This window comes from Meriones unguiculatus, chromosome 3, assembly GCF_030254825.1.
Source record: "Meriones unguiculatus strain TT.TT164.6M chromosome 3, Bangor_MerUng_6.1, whole genome shotgun sequence".
Taxonomy (NCBI): domain Eukaryota; kingdom Metazoa; phylum Chordata; class Mammalia; order Rodentia; family Muridae; genus Meriones; species Meriones unguiculatus.
In genome coordinates this window covers 137,216,313-137,233,502 of record NC_083351.1, presented here as the reverse complement: position 1 = coordinate 137,233,502, position 17,190 = coordinate 137,216,313, and the positions used below count along the sequence as shown (strand labels likewise).

General features: G+C 42.2%; 1 protein-coding gene across 2 annotated transcripts in view; it reads right to left on the bottom strand.

Annotated features, from left to right (window-relative positions):
• Positions 1–17,190, bottom strand: part of Mpp7 (MAGUK p55 scaffold protein 7) — a 179,733-nt gene that overhangs the window by 125,076 nt on the left and 37,467 nt on the right. For both annotated transcript variants that reach the window (XM_060380624.1, XM_060380625.1), the window contains exon 2: positions 917–1,062. In XM_060380624.1, the coding sequence (XP_060236607.1) occupies positions 917–953 (37 nt within the window). In that variant the 5' untranslated portion in view covers positions 954–1,062. The remainder of the gene's footprint in view (positions 1–916; positions 1,063–17,190) is intronic.

Here is a 17,190-nt window from a genome sequence, read left to right as displayed (position 1 = left end):
GTGAAACACCCGTTCTACTGCATCTCAGCCCTAGTCCCTCCCCCTTACTCTAAACAGTTCTAAAAGGGATCCAGGAAGCCATATTTAAAGAGTGCTGACTGCAAGGAAGCCAAGTAGAAAAATAGGTCAGAAAGATTTTATACACATGACGTGTGTTTTGTTTCAAGAAATACTTATTTATTCTATGGGCCTCTAAATATTGCAGTTAATTAGTTTGTTCAGGGTTTGGATGTTGCTGTTAACATTTATTTATTGTGAGTGAGTGAGTGAGGTCAAGTGGGTGTGTCAAGTGGTTGGGAGTGAGTGTGCTGGTCAGAAGGCCACTTTCAGAAGCTGCTCTCCCTCCACCGTGTGCTCCCGGGGATTGAACTCAGGATATCGGGCTTGGCAGCCAGTGCCTCTACCCTTTGAGCTACAGCAACAGCGCACTGTTGAGTTTTAGTATAGCTTCATGAGGGAGGATGTGTAGGGACTTCCAGGTGTATCTATCCCTAGTGACAGATAAAAGGAATAAGAACAGATAAATAAAATAGAACGCAAGAGCTCCAAAGCAAATGTGGCCAAAATGCTCCTTCTGCTATTAAGGCTGAGTGAGGACGGTGTGGATGGGTACTGCCATATTTGCCAGAACACTGGGCGTCCTCACACACTTCATTTTATACAATCAAATGCACAGTGTTGTTCCAAAAAGTGAGACAAGCGAATGGGCGTGTGTCACCACCACCACCTGGAGAAGAAAGCAGCCTGAAAACCCCAGTCCCCTCTGCCTAGTTCAGAACTTATTGGGACTTCTTCATGCCCCTCGTGTTGGACACAAAGAAACAAATATCGGTTATATGCACCCACAATGGTGGAGTCCCTGGGAGCAACAGCGACCTAAGAAGGTAGGGAAAACTGTCCCCTGGGGTTCGCATACCCGTGTCGCCAGCAGATCCGGCAGACAGCGCTGGCATGGTGCAGGCTGGGCGGGGGTGGTCACCCTCCACTCTTGTCTCAGAAAGCTTCACAGCGGTCAATCAACTGTCGCCGAGCTTCACCCAAGAGCTCTCCTGCAAGCCCTCCCTAGGAGGAAAAGGAACATTTAAACATCCGTGTGTGTATATAAAACAAAACCAAGTATCACTAAATTAAACACCCTACAGCTAATTCAAATTTGGCATTCAACCCTACACCAGACAGACCATAATTTGTCCACGCAATTCTTCCTGCAAAGACAGGCTGATATTACCAGGAGAGTTTCTGACTTTGACGTCATTCCTATTAGGAAGACATGCTGCCCTGCCTGTGTCAAAGCTTCTGAAAGACTGTGACATTTGCCCTAGGGCCTGCTGATCTGGGGTGTCACGGCCTTTCAGAAGATTCTGTAGAGCCAGTTCCTCACCATCTTATCCTGATTGTAGCCGCATTTCCAGATGTGTAACAAGACTACCCGTCACCAGCAGAGGACGACTCTGTGTTTCCACAGAGTTCACTCTGAACCACAGTTGCACGGCCCTCTGCTGCAGGCTCAGCATATCCTACACAGAATTCCTCAGCTAGAAGCAGGCACTGACACACAGAAGGGTCAGCAATACAAACTAAACCTTCTTTTAGTAAGAAGTTAAGCTTGGCTGTATCCTAGAAAATACATGGTTTTCGATGACCAGCCCGAGGTTACCCAGAAATAAGCAGGAAAGGAGACAAAGCATAAACCTCTGATCCAGCTGGCTCTGTGATCGTGGGTAACTCATTTAATCTTACTAAGCCTTAATTTCCTTGAATGCAAATGAGGAGAATAACTTACAACTGTGTGATAATGAAATATGTCAAGACATGCAACAATGCCTTGCACGAAGTAAACAAACAATGGAAGCCAGCTACGTGGTAGTTTATTTCTTCAACGCAGGCAATACAATCATAAAATTAAAACATAAAAGAAAGCAGAGAGATTACAATCCACCCAGCCTAGCACCTACAAGAGATCTGCCATGTGTTTTAAATTTGGATCACTGCAGACTAACAACGGAAAATACAGATCATTTACATTTTTGTTGAAATCATAACTATACATTTTAGTGTATTTCCCCCAGCATTTACACTCTATCTCCATATAGCAAATTCAGACATTTAAAAGCATATTTTAACATATATTAAAGACAACAAGAAAAACAGACACTGTAAACACTGGAAAACGATTGACTTCGATTCCTAAAGCCTCTAAGCTGCTGATTCATATTACAGAATAACGACAAACAAGCTTGCCAGCTTTTACTTGAGAAAAATACAACTGTAAAATTCCAGTAAAGCCTTCTAAATTAGCGTTTTAATTGTCAAAGTGAAAGCTGATATTTAAAAAATCCACCATCAAATAGACTTTCTTGGACTTGACTGTCTGCTGTGATGTCTTACCATCTGCTTCACATTATAACAAAGGCAAACACAGACCGCGCATAATACAAAGCCATACAGAGAGAAGTGCTAATTAAAAATAGGACGGCGGTTACTCAAATTCCCAGGAAAAATACAACTCACTGAGCTTAAAGTTAAAAACGAAAGGAGAGGGCAAGCCAGGCCTCACTCATGCCCAGCACAGGCGTTGCTTTTTCTCCAAAAAGTCTTAAAAGGAAATTTTGCTTTGGTCTCATAAATTACTCTAATCAGGATTAAGATTTAACTGCATGAAAATATTCCTTATGTAAGGGGGCATATGAAGAAACCCAAACACAAAAAGAACTCCAGGTAGACCCCTGATAATTTAAAGAACACACTGTTAGCAGACTTTTCTTTTACTAACAGGGAAGAAAAAAGAGAAAAGAAAAGAGAAGAAAAGAAAAAAGTAAAAGAGAAGCAAAGAAAGGAAAAGAAGGAGGGAGGGAGGGAGGGCAGGGAGGCAGGCAGGCAGAAAGAAGAGAAAACCATTTAAAATGTATGAAGTGTATGGACACATTTCTGCCATTAGTGTAATACCTCTTTATGGTGTAAGCAGATACGGTGCTTTTCATGTGTCTGCGTACATATAACTTAGTTCTTTAGAGTACAAGAAGTCAGAATTTGTGCAGCACAGTCACCACAGACACAGAAATACATGCATTCTATACCACGCATGCATGCATGCAACCCAACCCCCCCTTTTCACTGCCTACGGAACTCAGTGTTTCACATTTATGAACTACATATGTCACATGACCCAATTTATACTTTTATCAAAAAAGCTGACAGAATGTGGTACATTCTTATTCCAGGAATACTGACATAAACTTGATATCCCACTTCAACACAACTTTTTCATCTTTTTAAAAGAATGTTTTGCTTCATAATTTATTCATTATATATCCCGATAAAGCCCCCTCCCTCAACTCCCCCAGTCCTGCCCTCCTTCCCTCTTCCCCTCATCCCCTTTCCCTAGTCCACTGAAAAGGGGAGTTCTCCACTATTGCCATCTGCCCAAAGTTTGTTAAGAGGCTGCCTGGATCCTCTTCCTCCGTGGCCTGGCAAAGCCACATCACCAGCGGGGAGTGATCAGAGAGAGCAGTCAACTAAGTTCATGATTAGATGCTGAGACTCGGGGACAAACTTTGGGGAGAGCACAGGGAGTCTTATGGAGGAAGAGAGGGGTGGGATTACAGGAACATGGAGGGGACAGGAGCCCCACAAGGAGACCAACAAAACTAAGAGATCTGAGCCCAGGGGGCCCTGCAGAGACCAATGCACCAATGGAGGACCATGCATGGAGAGGACCTAGACCCCCTGCTCAGATGTGGCCCATGGCAGCTCAGTCTTTATGTGGATCTCTGAGTGAGGGGATCAAAACAACTTTTAAGCCAGGGTTAGCACACAAAAAGGACTTCGCAGCCTCGCCTTTTCATAATGAACAGTCAAGGTTAAATGAACAGAAAAGGTTAAATTTGTCCAATCCTGGGCATTTATCACTGACTAATAATTTTCTAAGTATATATTGTACAACATAATTATCTTCCTAGAATAGTGCAAGCATATGAATTTTTAGAAAAGTTTTGATATAATCCTAATGAGAAAAATGCTCAGCACTTTATGGAATGAATAGTGTTGCTGGACTTAACTTTCAAATCAGGCTAAATTTTTGTGTAATAATGTTATTTTCTTTGGCTAAATTGATTGAAAATGCTTTGGAATTTGTCAGAACACAGCCGTAATTATTACTGACTGTTGTATGGAATCCATTTACTACAACACAAAAATACCAGCTGTTACAGTGTGTCCTGAGAGGGATTACTGGATATTCTTAAATTGAAGTTCAATCCATCTTTCCATAAAAAAGAGAAAGGCCTGAATGCCAGGAACATAACAGCAGTATCAAATGCACCTGAGGCATTTATAATACCCAACAGAACCATTACAGCTCTCCTTTAAAAAGGCTTATTTTTGAAATTTCACTATTCCAGTTGTACCTTGCTCCTATATATCACACTGTATCAGGTTTTCCTGGCAGTGATCACGTGGAAACAGTGAACTACATGAAGGTCTACGTGCTCACAATGTTCAATTTCACCCTGGCTACATTCTCTGCCTCTGTAGCACTCCTGACATCCAGTGGTCGCTCACGGAAGTGCAAGAGCTTGTGGGAGGATGAGGATGGGGGAGAGGATAATTGATGATGACAAAGATGTATCTGTGTGTGTGTGTGTGTGTGTGTGTGTGTGTGTGTGTGTGTGTGTGTGTGTGTGTGTTATGTGAGCAAGACATAGGAATGCTATGGCAGACAAAACGTGGTAGTCCCAGGACAACTCTGGGGATTCAATTCTCCCCTTTCACAGCGAGTTCCAGGGCTCTCCCTCAGCTCCGGGCTCACACAGCAAGCGCATTTACGTGCTGAACCATCTCCCCAGCCCAAATGGCTTTTTGATTTCTCATAGAACAAAATTTGACTTAATTCATCCAGCAACATAGTTCCCTTCAAAGTTACTGCTTAATGTGAAGTGAGGAAAATAATGCAGTGAAGAAAATAACAAATCAAACTTGACTTGGGAAAGCTTTCCAGGACATGGCAGCCTTTTACAAACCACAGAACAATTCTCAACGGCCTGTTATTCCGAGAGACAGTGGACATGATCAATGATTTAACAGTTATGCTTCCGGCTCTGACTCTAACACAGCAACAAAATAGTCAGAATAAGAGTAACGCCTGCAATATAAAGCTAGCTCACCAATCTCTAAAGGGTAGTTTGTTAGTTACACTAGTTAACATAAGCACATTGATATACGGTAAGTGTCGTAAGACTACGACAGAGGCCAGACAGAGCTCTGTGCCACAAATCTAGTCACATGACACGGAGTCCAGGCTTGGCACACTGCTCACTGGTTGGGCCCATGCCTTGAGTGCTTGAGGCCCTCCAGCACCAAAGACAGCATGCATGCTGTATGCGAACATTCCTCTAACAATGTCTATGGACCCCTGCAAGCTCAGAGACCTGGTTGGGGGGGGTAAACTATGTTTAGAAAAATGCTGAAACAGCATTCCTCCTTTCCACTTTCAACATCCAGTAAGAGGGCTGGCACCCCAGCATAAGGCGGGGCCACGAACGCTGGTCCTCAGGAAGGGACACTTAGGTCGGTCCCAGCTCAGGGGTCTCCCGGCCCTGTTTCTGAAGTGCATAGGGTCGTCAACAATTGAAAAGTAACTTCCACCTCTGGGGACAGCCAAGCACCACAGCAATGGACTGTGTGTTTGAAAGTCCCTTAGACGGCCCTGGCCAACAACTCAAAAGAGTGCTTCTCATATCCTGTATTGGGGTTTTTGTTGTCTGGTCACTGGCTATTGGAGAGAGCGCTGTCAGCTCAGGTGAGAAAAATGAATTACAACTAAATGTGTATTTATATACTAAATTACATGCACTGTAGGAGTTTTTTGGAAACAGGTTATAATGGGATTCTTTGTGGCTTTTTCAGCCATCCACATTGCTATTTTACCGACCTACCTCCTTCCGGTACATTTAACTCCTCTTCCTCCCAAAAAAAGCTCTTCCCTTCCCCCATTTCTCCTATTAGATCACTTGTTTCCTGCCATTTCCCTTTATCCTCTTTCCACCTTCTCCTACACTTACCTCTCTAAGAATCCCCCTTTCCCATTTCCCCAGAACACCACTCACCTCCTGCTAGTCCGTCTATTGCTCCCAAAGCCCCATATCCTGACAATGGTTCCATTTGACTTTCCTGGCATCTGTGGATACTACCAGCTATGTACTCACATAGAGAGTTTTGGAGCTAGAAGCCTCTGACAAGAGAGAACGTGGGATATTTGTCACTCTGCTTCTGGGTCACCTCACTCAGAATATCCTTTCCTAGTTTCATTCACTTACCTGCAAAGTTCAGTGCTTTGCTTTAGCACTGAATAGTGTTCCACAATATGCATGCACTGCATTGGCAGTGTCCATCCTTCAGCTGTGGGACTTTAGGCTCCGCTTCTTACCTGTTGTAAACACCCTGGCAATGAAGGTGGATGAGCAGATACCTGTGGAGTATGACATTGAGCGCTGTGGGGTGATGATGAACGTTTTTTGGTTATTTTTGTTTTGTTTTGTTTTGAGATATTTCTTAGTCACCTCCTCCTCCTCCTCCTCCTCCTCCTCCTCCTCCTCCTCCTCCTCCCCCCCCCTCCTCCTCCTCCTCCTCCTCCTCCTCCCTTCTTTCTTTTTCTGAGAACTCTCTGTTCAGGTGTCAAACCCACTTTTCAAATGGGCCGTTTGTTTTTTGGTTGTTGGGTCTCCGGGTGTTTTTTTTTTTGTTTGTTTGTTTTTGTTTTTTTTTACTATGTTTTTGGAGTTGTTTGAATATTCTGGATATTAAGCCTCTCTCAGATACATAGCTGGCAATGATCCTCGCCCATTCTGTAGGCTTCCTTTTCTCACAGTCCAGTGTCTCTTTTGCTGTGCTAAGGTTTTTAGCTTCATGAAAACCCACCTGTCAATGACTGGGCCTTGGGCAAATGGAGTCTCACTCAGGAAGTCCTTTTGTCTTCAGGATCACATAGAGCACTGTGTTTTCTTCTAGCACTTACAGCGCTTCAGGTTTCAGGATTAAACCTTTTATCCACTCAGGGTTAGTTTTTTGTGCAATGTGATAGATATGGGTCTAATTTTATTTTTCTGCATGCAGACATCCAGTTTTCCCAGCACCATTTCTTGAAGATGCTTTCTTTTTACCAGCGTACTTTTTTTTTTTTACATAATTTGTCAAATATTAAGCTGCTGAAGTTACTTGTACAAATGTTTAGGTCTTTGATTCTGTTCTATTGGTCTACACGTCTGTTTTTGTGCCAGTACCATATTGTTTTTATTAGTATGTCTCTGTAATATGTTTTAAGACCAGGAATTGTAATCCTTCCAGCATTGTTCATTATGCTCGGGGATGTTTTGGATTTCTGGGTTAATGTGTGGTCCCACACAAATTTTAGAATAGTTTTTTTTTTCTATTTCTGTAAAGAATGAGATGAAGTTTTTGATTGGGATTGTACTGAATCTGTACATGGCTTTTGGTAGGATGGTCATTTTCACAGTGTTAATCCTACCAGGAGCATGGGCCGTCTTTCCATTTTCTAGTGTCTCTCTTTCTTCAGGGGTTTCAAGTTTTCTTTGAAGTCTTTTACTTTCTTGGTTAGGTTTATTCCTAGGTACTTTCTTTGAGGTTATTCTGAATGGCACTGCTGCCCATGACCTCCTCTCCTATATGTGTGTTGTACATTTTTTTAAAAAGCTATTTATTTGTGCAAGTTGATTCTGTATCCTGCCATGTTGCTGAATTTGTTTATCATTTCTAGTAGTTTTCTGGCAGAAGTTTTGGATCTCTAAGGTATAGTACCACATCAACTGCAAACGGCCATAGCGTGACTTCTTTCCCTATATGTAGCCCTTTAATTTCCTTCTCTTGCTTTACTGTTCCAGTTAATACTTAGAGAAAGTACTGAAAAGGAGTGGAGAGGGTGGACACCCCTGTCTCACTCTTAATTCGGTTGTATTGCTTCACAATTTTCTCCAATAAAGATAATGCTGGCTGTGGGTTTCTTGCACACAGATTTTATTTTGCTGACGTATGTTCCCTCTAGCCCTGTATTCTCTAGGACTTTTATCGTGAAGTTTTGATTTTGACAAAGGCTTTCTCTGCATCTACTGAGATGATCCTGTCAATTTCATCTGTCAGTCCATTTCTAGTTTATTACATTTATTGCCCCCCCCCCCCCGCATTACAGGGATGGAGCCAAGTTGGGTCAGAGCGTATAATTTTTTTGGATGCACGTCTGTACTCTGTTTGTAAGTTTCTTATCGAAAACTTTGGAGTCTATGTTCATTAAAGACACTGACCTGTAGTTTCCTTTTCTGTTGTGTCTTTACCCAGTTTGGGTGTTGGAGTGATACCGGCCTCTTAGCAGTTAGTGAGAGCTCCTGCTTTTTTGTCTTTTTTTTCCTTTGTTGTTGTTGTTGTTGAACTAAGAAAGCTTCACTGTAGCTCTTCTCTGAATAAGTGGTAGAATTCTGCCGTGAACCTCTCTGGTTCTGGACACTTTTTTAAGATGGGCATCTTCTTATTGCCACCTCAGTCTCCTCAACTGTCACAGATCTGTTTAGCTTGATGACTTCTTTGGTTTAATTTCACTGTCTCTATATAATTATCCACTTCGTTTAGACTTTCCAGCTTCGTGGAGTACAGCTTTTAAAAACATTCCCTTATTCTGAATGTCTTTAATGTCTACTGTAATACTTCCCTGTTTATTTCTAACTCTGCTCATGTGGGTCCTCTCTTTCATTTTTTTGGTTGGTTGGGCCAAGAATCTGTCAATTTTGCTTATCTTTTCAAATAACCAGCTCTTAGATTGTTGATTCTTCATATTGTTTTCTTTTTTGTTGATTTCTATTTCTTGCCATAGAGTGTGTTTTGAATTGGCTTGCTGTTTTTACAAATTTTTGTATTGCATCAATTATTTGTACTCTGTTTTTATTTTTGTTTTATTTTGCTTTGTTTTAACGTAGGCACTTAGGGCTATGAATTTCCTTCATAAGACTGTTTTCGATGTGTCCCAGAGTTTTTTTTGTTTTCATTTTTATTAATTTAAGAAAAGTTTTTATTTTTTTCTTGGTTTCTTCTTGACCAGTTCACTGTTTAGTAATAAGTTATTTAAATCTCAATTTGAATTTGCATATTTACTAGAAGGCTTTTGCTGTAATTAACTTTCACTGAATTTTGTTCAGATAGATTATAAGGGATAGATTACAATCTTTTTCAATTTGTGAAGATTTTTTTTCTCTCAGAATACGGTCTATTTTAGAAAAGCTTCTATGTGCTGCTGGGAAGAACATTTCTTCTTTGGCGTTTGAATAAAATTTTCTGTAGATATCCATTCAATCCATCTGGGGCATCATGTCAATTAATTCTGATTTTCTCTGTTTATTTTTTATCCAGAGGATCTGTCTGCTAAAATAAAGCAGAGAATTTAAATCACCTACTCTTAATAGGCTGATATTAATCTGCATCATTAATTCCAACCTTAGACTGTTTATGGAACTGGGTGCCCCTGAGTTTGCTACGTCATTTGCTCGAGTTAGTAATGACGTACTGGTTAACTGTTCCCTTGATTAGCATGAAGTGTCCCTCCTTAGCTCTTCTGATTTGTTTCGGACTTAGTCTGCTGTGTAAGAGAATACGAACAGCTGCTAGTCTCCTGGTCCCCCCGTACTGGAGTTCTTCTGTCCACTCTTTCAGCCCTATCTTTAAAACTAAGATGTGTTTCCTGTAAGCAGTAGAGAGATGAGTTTTGTTTCTTGATACAATTCAGTCAGTCAGTGTTTTTTGACTGAAAAATTGAGGCATTGATACTTAAAATTTTTATGAAAGCCATGTGTGAATTGTGGTCATTACGCTGCTGATTTGCAGTGGTATTATTTGCACTCTCAATGGCACTGCGGTTGTAATAATCACTGTTTTATATTTATGACCACAGCCTCTCTGCTATTCTCCTTCCTCTCTTCAACCTGAGATAGTGCTTCCTGTGTTTTCCTTAGGTTGGTTTTGTTGTTTATAGAATTTTAGGCTAAGTCATGGAAAAGGTTCCTTCCTCCTTCCCTCATAGATGGTTTGGCTAGATAGCTGTTCTAGGTCGGCTGGCACGGTCCTTTAGGATCTGGAATGCACTGTTCCATGCTCTCCTGCTTCGAGAGTTTCCAGTGAGAAATCAGCTGTTATTCTGATGGGTTCTCCTTTACATGTGACCTTCATGTTTTCTCTTACAACCTTCAATACCTTCTTTGCTGTGGCTACTTGGTGTTTTAACTACGATATGCCATGAGGATTTTCTTTTCTGGTTTTGTCCATTTAGTGTTTGGTGTGTTTCCTGTATCTGTAAACTTACGTCTTTCCATAACTTGGAGAAGTTTTCTTCTTTGATCTTGTTGAATATCCAGTCTGTGTCATTATATTGGGATTCTTCTCTCTCATCCATGCCAATAACTCAAAGGTTTGGGTTTTTTCATGATGTCTCACACTTCCTGCATGCTCCTTTTTGTATTTTTTAAATTTGTCCCCTGACTGAATTCTATTCTCAACTCTTGGATTGTCTCCATTATTTCTATCAGCCTTATGCTTGAGTTTTCTTGAGGCATTTATTCTCCTTAAGCTTTTTCTCCTTGATTTCACTGAGGTGTTTGTTGTCTTCTTTAGACTCCTCCAAGGAGGCTTATGACTTTTCCTTTAACACCTATGTCCTGGGGTTCTTCTAGGTAATTCTCATTAATAAAACTTTCTACAAAACTGGTAGATTTTGAAGAGAAAATCCTGGCTTGAATTCAATTTTTTTAGTTTTGACTTTGTTATGGACGAAGCTGCGCAGGAGAGAAGAGGTGAAGTAGAGGCAGATTGGGTCTAAACGCTGGAAGTGGCTGAGGGGAAAGAGGGCAGGTGGGCAGAGGGGGTTGGCTGGTACACAGGATGCACTTCCTGTTCCAAGCCTGGAGTGTGGGGGTAGATAGGTCTGAGTGGAAAGTTTGGATATGAAGTGACATGGCAGTGTCCTTTGGTATGGCAGATAGGTTTGGAGGATCCTGACCCAAGATGAGAGTGTCTCAGGGTGAAGGCAGGGCAGGCCAGTTTAGACTGATGGAATGATGGCAGGGCCCAGCCTACCTCTGATAGATTGCAGAAGAGGCATGGCTGAAGAGGTCAGGACCACTCACTAGGCTCAATGCTGGAGGGGGACTCAGGATGTCAGGGTATAGAGTGGGGCAGCAGAGGCAGTACAAGCGGCCCTGTGGGTGGATGCAGGTCGGGAGGGTCCTTGAGGAGGCCTAGATGTTGACTGCAGTGGAGGAGAAGGTGGTGGAACTAGGCTAGGACCCAAAATGTAGGACCCTGGGGAAGCCTAGCAGTCAGCTGCTAAAAGGTGTGGAAGGCCACGGTAGGCCTGGACACCAGCTGTGGGTACTGGGCTAGTTCATAATAGCTGTTTTGAATGGGATATCTCAAGATGGAAATCAAAGCAGTTTATTTTCTATTTCCCCAATGCTATGGTGCTAAGTATTCTTAAATGTTTATTACAGAGGCTAGAGAAATGGCTCAGTGGTTATAAGTCCATATTGCTCTTGCAAAAGACCCAGTTCAACTCCCAGCACCCATGTGACAGCTTACAGCCATCTATAACTACAATAAGGAGAACTGCATTGTCTGCAGGCAAACACTCATACACATAAAGCAAAAATAAATCTTTAGAAATAAGTAAAATAATGTTTATTAGTCACTTGCTTTTCTTCTTTTAGAGATGTCTCTGTTCAGATCCATGGTCCATTTTTGACTGGGTTGTCTGTTTTCATGTTGACAGTGCCTGCTTAGGAGCCAGGACCATGCTGATTATCTTATCATGACTCTGTAGTAGATCTGAAATTGGCTATGGTGATATCTCCAGTATACTGTTTTTGGACAGGATTGCTCTGGCTACTTGGGATTTTTTAAGTCTCCATGTGAACCTAAGAATCATTGTGTCTGTTTCTATACAGAACGGCACTGAAATTCTGACTCAGCTGTCCATGTTTTTAACAATCTGTGACCCAACCTGCCTCCACTTCATCTCTTCTCTCCTGTGCCACTTCGTTCATGACAAAGTCAAAACTAAAAAACTGAATCCGTGTGCCTATAGCTCATTGTAGGTATGTGAACAGTATGAATGATCACGGCAGGGTTTTCTCTTCAAAACTTACCAGTCTTGTAGAAAGTTTTATTAATGGGGATTACTTAGATGAACCCCAGGACACAGAAGTTAAAGGAAAAGTCACGTGTAAAGATTGTTGCTGTAAAGACAGCAAGACCATCAGAACCACATGTGCAGAGTTTCAGTTCAAAACCAGGGCAATCACCTCTTTCATAGGGAAGCATTCTTACCTAAAATGGATAATGGAAAATAAACTATGGTAATTCAGGAGAATGTCAATGTTTGCGTGAAGAGGATTGGATCCCTTCAAATTAATTATGGCTGGTTGTGGACTGCTAGGTGGGTGCTGGGAACTGAATTACCTGGGAATAGGTAAGTCTACTGCTTTAAGAAAAATCATAAATGCTAACAGAGTATTGCTAATGACACAAAAGACGTTTACAGTAAATGCCTGTGGATACTTACAACTCTCCTCGGTTGGTACCTGAGGCCCCTCCCTGTACTACAGGTTCCCAGACCCTCCTGGGAAGGTCAGTGGCGACATCAGCAAATGTGATGGACTAGGTCCACACTTGGAAGAAGAGCGTATCTAGTAAGCAATATTTTCCAATTTTCTGGTAATACGTTAGAAAAATCATACATGAATGAGATCCACCCAAAGCGCAACATAACCACCAGTTATACGTCCAGGGCAAGTTTGCTAATGAGTCTGTGATTCTAATCAGCCCAGCTGAGCTGTGATGGTAAAAGAGAAGACTAGCCACAGCAGCTGTAGGTCCAACGCCCCCGTGTCCCTTAAGTAAGACAAATAACAAATTGGAAGCAAACATAGATATAAGGGGGAAAAAATGTCCTATTGAGCCAAAAATTAAATACATTCGCTGCTAATGGGGGGTGGGAGCTTAATTGTTGCATTAACAAGTAAGATAATGCAGCTGTGAAAGGATTCTGGCATGCACGTGTGTGTGTGTGTGTGTGTGTATGCATGTGTGTGTCATCTGACTCTAGGACACTAATGATCAAGGCCTGGCTAGAGCTGTGCCACCCCGTACACCTCAGGCCTGTTAGTGTTGTCATTTTTATGTTATTTGAGACAGTTTTTCAATCTCTTCATTTTTAACTTTCATGTTAAATATTGATAACTCACCCACAAAATCAAAAACCCTACTGTTAATAATTTTTTTCAAATTTCTTTAATGTATTTTTTTTATCCACTTTATCCTGGTTGTAGCCCCATCCCTTCTCCCCTCTCAGTTCCACCATCTCTTCCTCTCCCTTCCTCCCTCCCCTATTGCTCAGAAAAGGGGAGTCCCTTTCCCATCCACTCCAGCTCATCAACTTGCATCAGGACTGAGCATGTCCTCTTCCCCTGTGGCCAGGCAAGGCAGTCCCACCAGGGGAAAGTGATCAAAAAGCTGGCAAAGGACCTGGAGGTGACAGAAGCTCCACAAGAAGACGAACAGAGCCAGCTAACCTGGGCCCAGAGGGGCTTGCTGAGATTGAAGCACCAACCAAGGGCCACGCACGGACCATACTAAGGACCCCTACACAGATGTAGCCGATGGGCAGCTTAGGCCCCATGTGGGTCCTCTAATGAGGGATGTGGGGGCTGCATCAGACACGGACTCCTTGCCAGCCATTAGTAATTTTTAAGACGAGAGAAATGTCTGGAGACCAAAGATGTTGAGAAGTGAATGTGTCCATCAGAGCTGGCAATGCATCTGCTATGAAGGGCCACACAGCAAACACATAAGGTTTGGGGACCCAGCGCCCGCTGTCTCAACATAAGGTGTGCTTTCCAGACACTCAAAAGCCAAGGGTGCTGACGACCATTCTGTATATTCTTGCCCTTTCTCCCAGTATCCTAGCAGATACTAAAAGACTAAAAGCAGCATGTCTTCCAGTAACATTTTTATTAGTTATTATTCAAATACTCAAATAAAGGTAACTTCAGTTATTTGGGGGGAAGGGAGAGTTAGGATACAAAGTAATATAGAAACCTCTAAGACATCACTGGAAATCATATTCTAATTTTAAATTCAATTCTATTTTTTACTATTCCAAGAACCTTAGATTCTGTCACATCCAGACATTCCTTGGCCTATAATAGGATTAAATCCATTAAATCCTGAGAATGCTGAAAACAGGCTTAAGGCAAAACACTGGCTGTGTCCGACATCCCCAACTCTTACAGTAAAAGGACTGTGGGCTGTTTCACCTCACAGATGCACAACTGATTGGGCCATGGCTCACTGACACCACTTGGCATGGTAGGAGAGTAATGCCACCACTTTGCATGAACCCGAGAAAAAAACGAAATTCAGTGTGCAAAGAACACATGGCAGCATCTGCATTGGCCTCGTGGTGAACCATTGTGACACAGAGAGGAAATTCCTAGACATGCTTAGATCTGCCAAAGTGCTAGGATGCTGTAAGAACACACAACTATACTACAAAACCAAAACACCCAAGTTGTCAGGAAAACAAAAACTACAAAATATTAAAATGTTTCATATTTTACAAACTCAACAAGGATCAGTTATTATGGCCTGTGAAACTAGCGTGTGTTTACCTCATGGCCCTTCATAAAAAGCGCTTGCTGGCTTCCACAGAGAAACGAATACCAAAGTAGTCTTGGGGAGGAAAAATCCCAGGGGAGAAACTGATGAGCTTTCAAGACTGAAGGAGAAAGCTTGCCACTGAGACATGAGCTTCCACAGGCAGGAGTCAGCCAGCAGCACCGCTACCCTCCTGGACCTAGAGTTCGCTGTGGGTGCTGGGAACTCAACCCTGGCCCTGGACAAGAGCAGCAAGCCCTCTTAACCGCTGAGCCGTCATCTCTCTAGCCCCAAACACTGTAACTTTTAAATAATAAATTATTTGCCCATTTTATACTGTCATGTCTTTAAATTAATTAACATTATATGACTCAACAAAAGTTTCCAAAACTATAACCTAAAACTAAAAGGGATATTTATGAACACAATTTTATATATGTTTAATGATCCACACCAATCAGGTTTGTAAGTTTCCTGGGCAATATACCATAGCTGTTAAAAAACAAAACAAAACAAACACCTGTCTAGGGCTGCTGAGACATTGTGATGCAGCTCACGGGTAAAGGTGGTTGACACTGAAGCCTGGCAACTTAAGTCTGATCCCTGGAACCCACTTAAGAGTACAGAGAGAGAACCAAGTCGACACAATTGTTCTCTGACCCATACACGATCATGGCGCGCGCGCACGCGCGCGCGCGCGCGCACACACGCACACACACACACCTGTATGTACATACATAGACACAAATAGAAGTAATTAAAAAAAATAAGCTGATTATGAGCCAGGGGTATGGCTCAGGAGATAAGCTGCTTGTCCTGCAGGCACGAGGACAAGCTCACGAGCATCCCCTGAGCTCAAATCAGAGCCTGGCAGGCACAGGAGCACCTGGAACCCCAGCGCTCTGGAGGTCAAGACACAAGAGCTCTCCCGGCCAAGGCAGGTAGCTAAACGACCTGGAAATAGTACTCACTGGCCTCGGCCAGAGATCCGTGTTCACAAACAAAGTGCAGAGAAATCAAGGGAGGCACCAGACATCACCTCTGAGCTCCACACATGGGCACACACCTGACTATTCACCCACACAAAAATGTGCCCACATACATGGAAATATGCCCATGCAAAAGCAAAAAACAAAATCAAACAAAATAATTGGACAGCCTTTCTACCCAGAATGCTTCTAATTCCTGTCTGGCCTACACAGTAAGTGACAGGCCACTCAGCACAGCACTGCGAGATTCTTGTCTTAAAAACAAATTAAAAAAAAAATTTCCAAAAACCAATTCTTTCTTTAAAACTACTATGCCTTAACACCAAAATTAATTGTATTTTCAAATAGTAACAGCTCTAAAGGGTAAACTGAATTAACACAAAACAGTCATGTTGATACCTGTTTATAATCTGTTTTTGAGACTATCAAAAGCAAAAAGTGATAAAATGGTGTATGTAGACTGCCCATTCGTGATGAATGATTGTATTAGCTGGTTTTTCTCAGTGATTTTGCCTCATGCCTGGAAAATTCCCTACTGCCCTTTACAGAAGCATACATCCGTGATTCTTATCATATTTTACTGATTTTGAAAGCTGAGAATAGACAGAAATAAGTTCTTTACACATTCAAACCCCAACGTTATAGTTCAGGGAAAGGCTGAGCATGAAGCTCAGGAGGAACCCTTTTCATACTGGCCCTTTGTGTTTTACACCTAACTTAAAGAATCCTACAGTCCAAGTCTGCTATAGCCAAAAAAGCCTTAACCTACATACCTTAACACTGTTTTATTTATTAATGTTAATATTTGTACTTCGCTCACATTACTGCTGAAATCTATTGATTCTACGCTATAAATTCTTAAGTTACATGCCATGGCTCTAAACTGAGTATTTTAAGTTTCCAGGGTGAATCAAGTGAATAGAAGAAAGTTAACAGCTCCAGTCTGGTGAAAACAGAACAAAAATTAAGCTGCTTTGGAAAGTAGCATGCCATGCCGCTCACTGTCCAAAAGCTCTGGGAGTGCTTATCCAAAAGCACATTTCACAGAACTACATCAAATCACTCAGCCAACTTGCAGACACACTCTCCTATGCCACCCTCTGTAATGACAGGACACAAAAATGAGAACACTGTGGAGAACACTGTGACAAATTTAATGTCAAAAATCCAGGACCGAGGATATAGCTCAGTGGTGAAACACTGGCCTGGCTTGTGCTAGGGCCTGCGTTCCATTCCCAACGCCACAAGAAAAAGCAGAGAGAGAGAGAGAGAGAGAGAGAGAGAGAGAGAGAGAGAGACGCAAGGACAGAAAGACAGAGACGGAGACAGAAAGAAAAACAGAGACCGACAGAGAGAAAGCAGAGACAGAGAGACAGATCCGAGAGCCAGAAAAGGAACTTCTGTGCAGTGGGGGAGGGGCATTCTGTAATTTAAAAACCTGTTTTCCACCATACGGAAGGCAGCTGAAGTCACTGCCAAGCATTTCTTGAGAAGAGCCGTG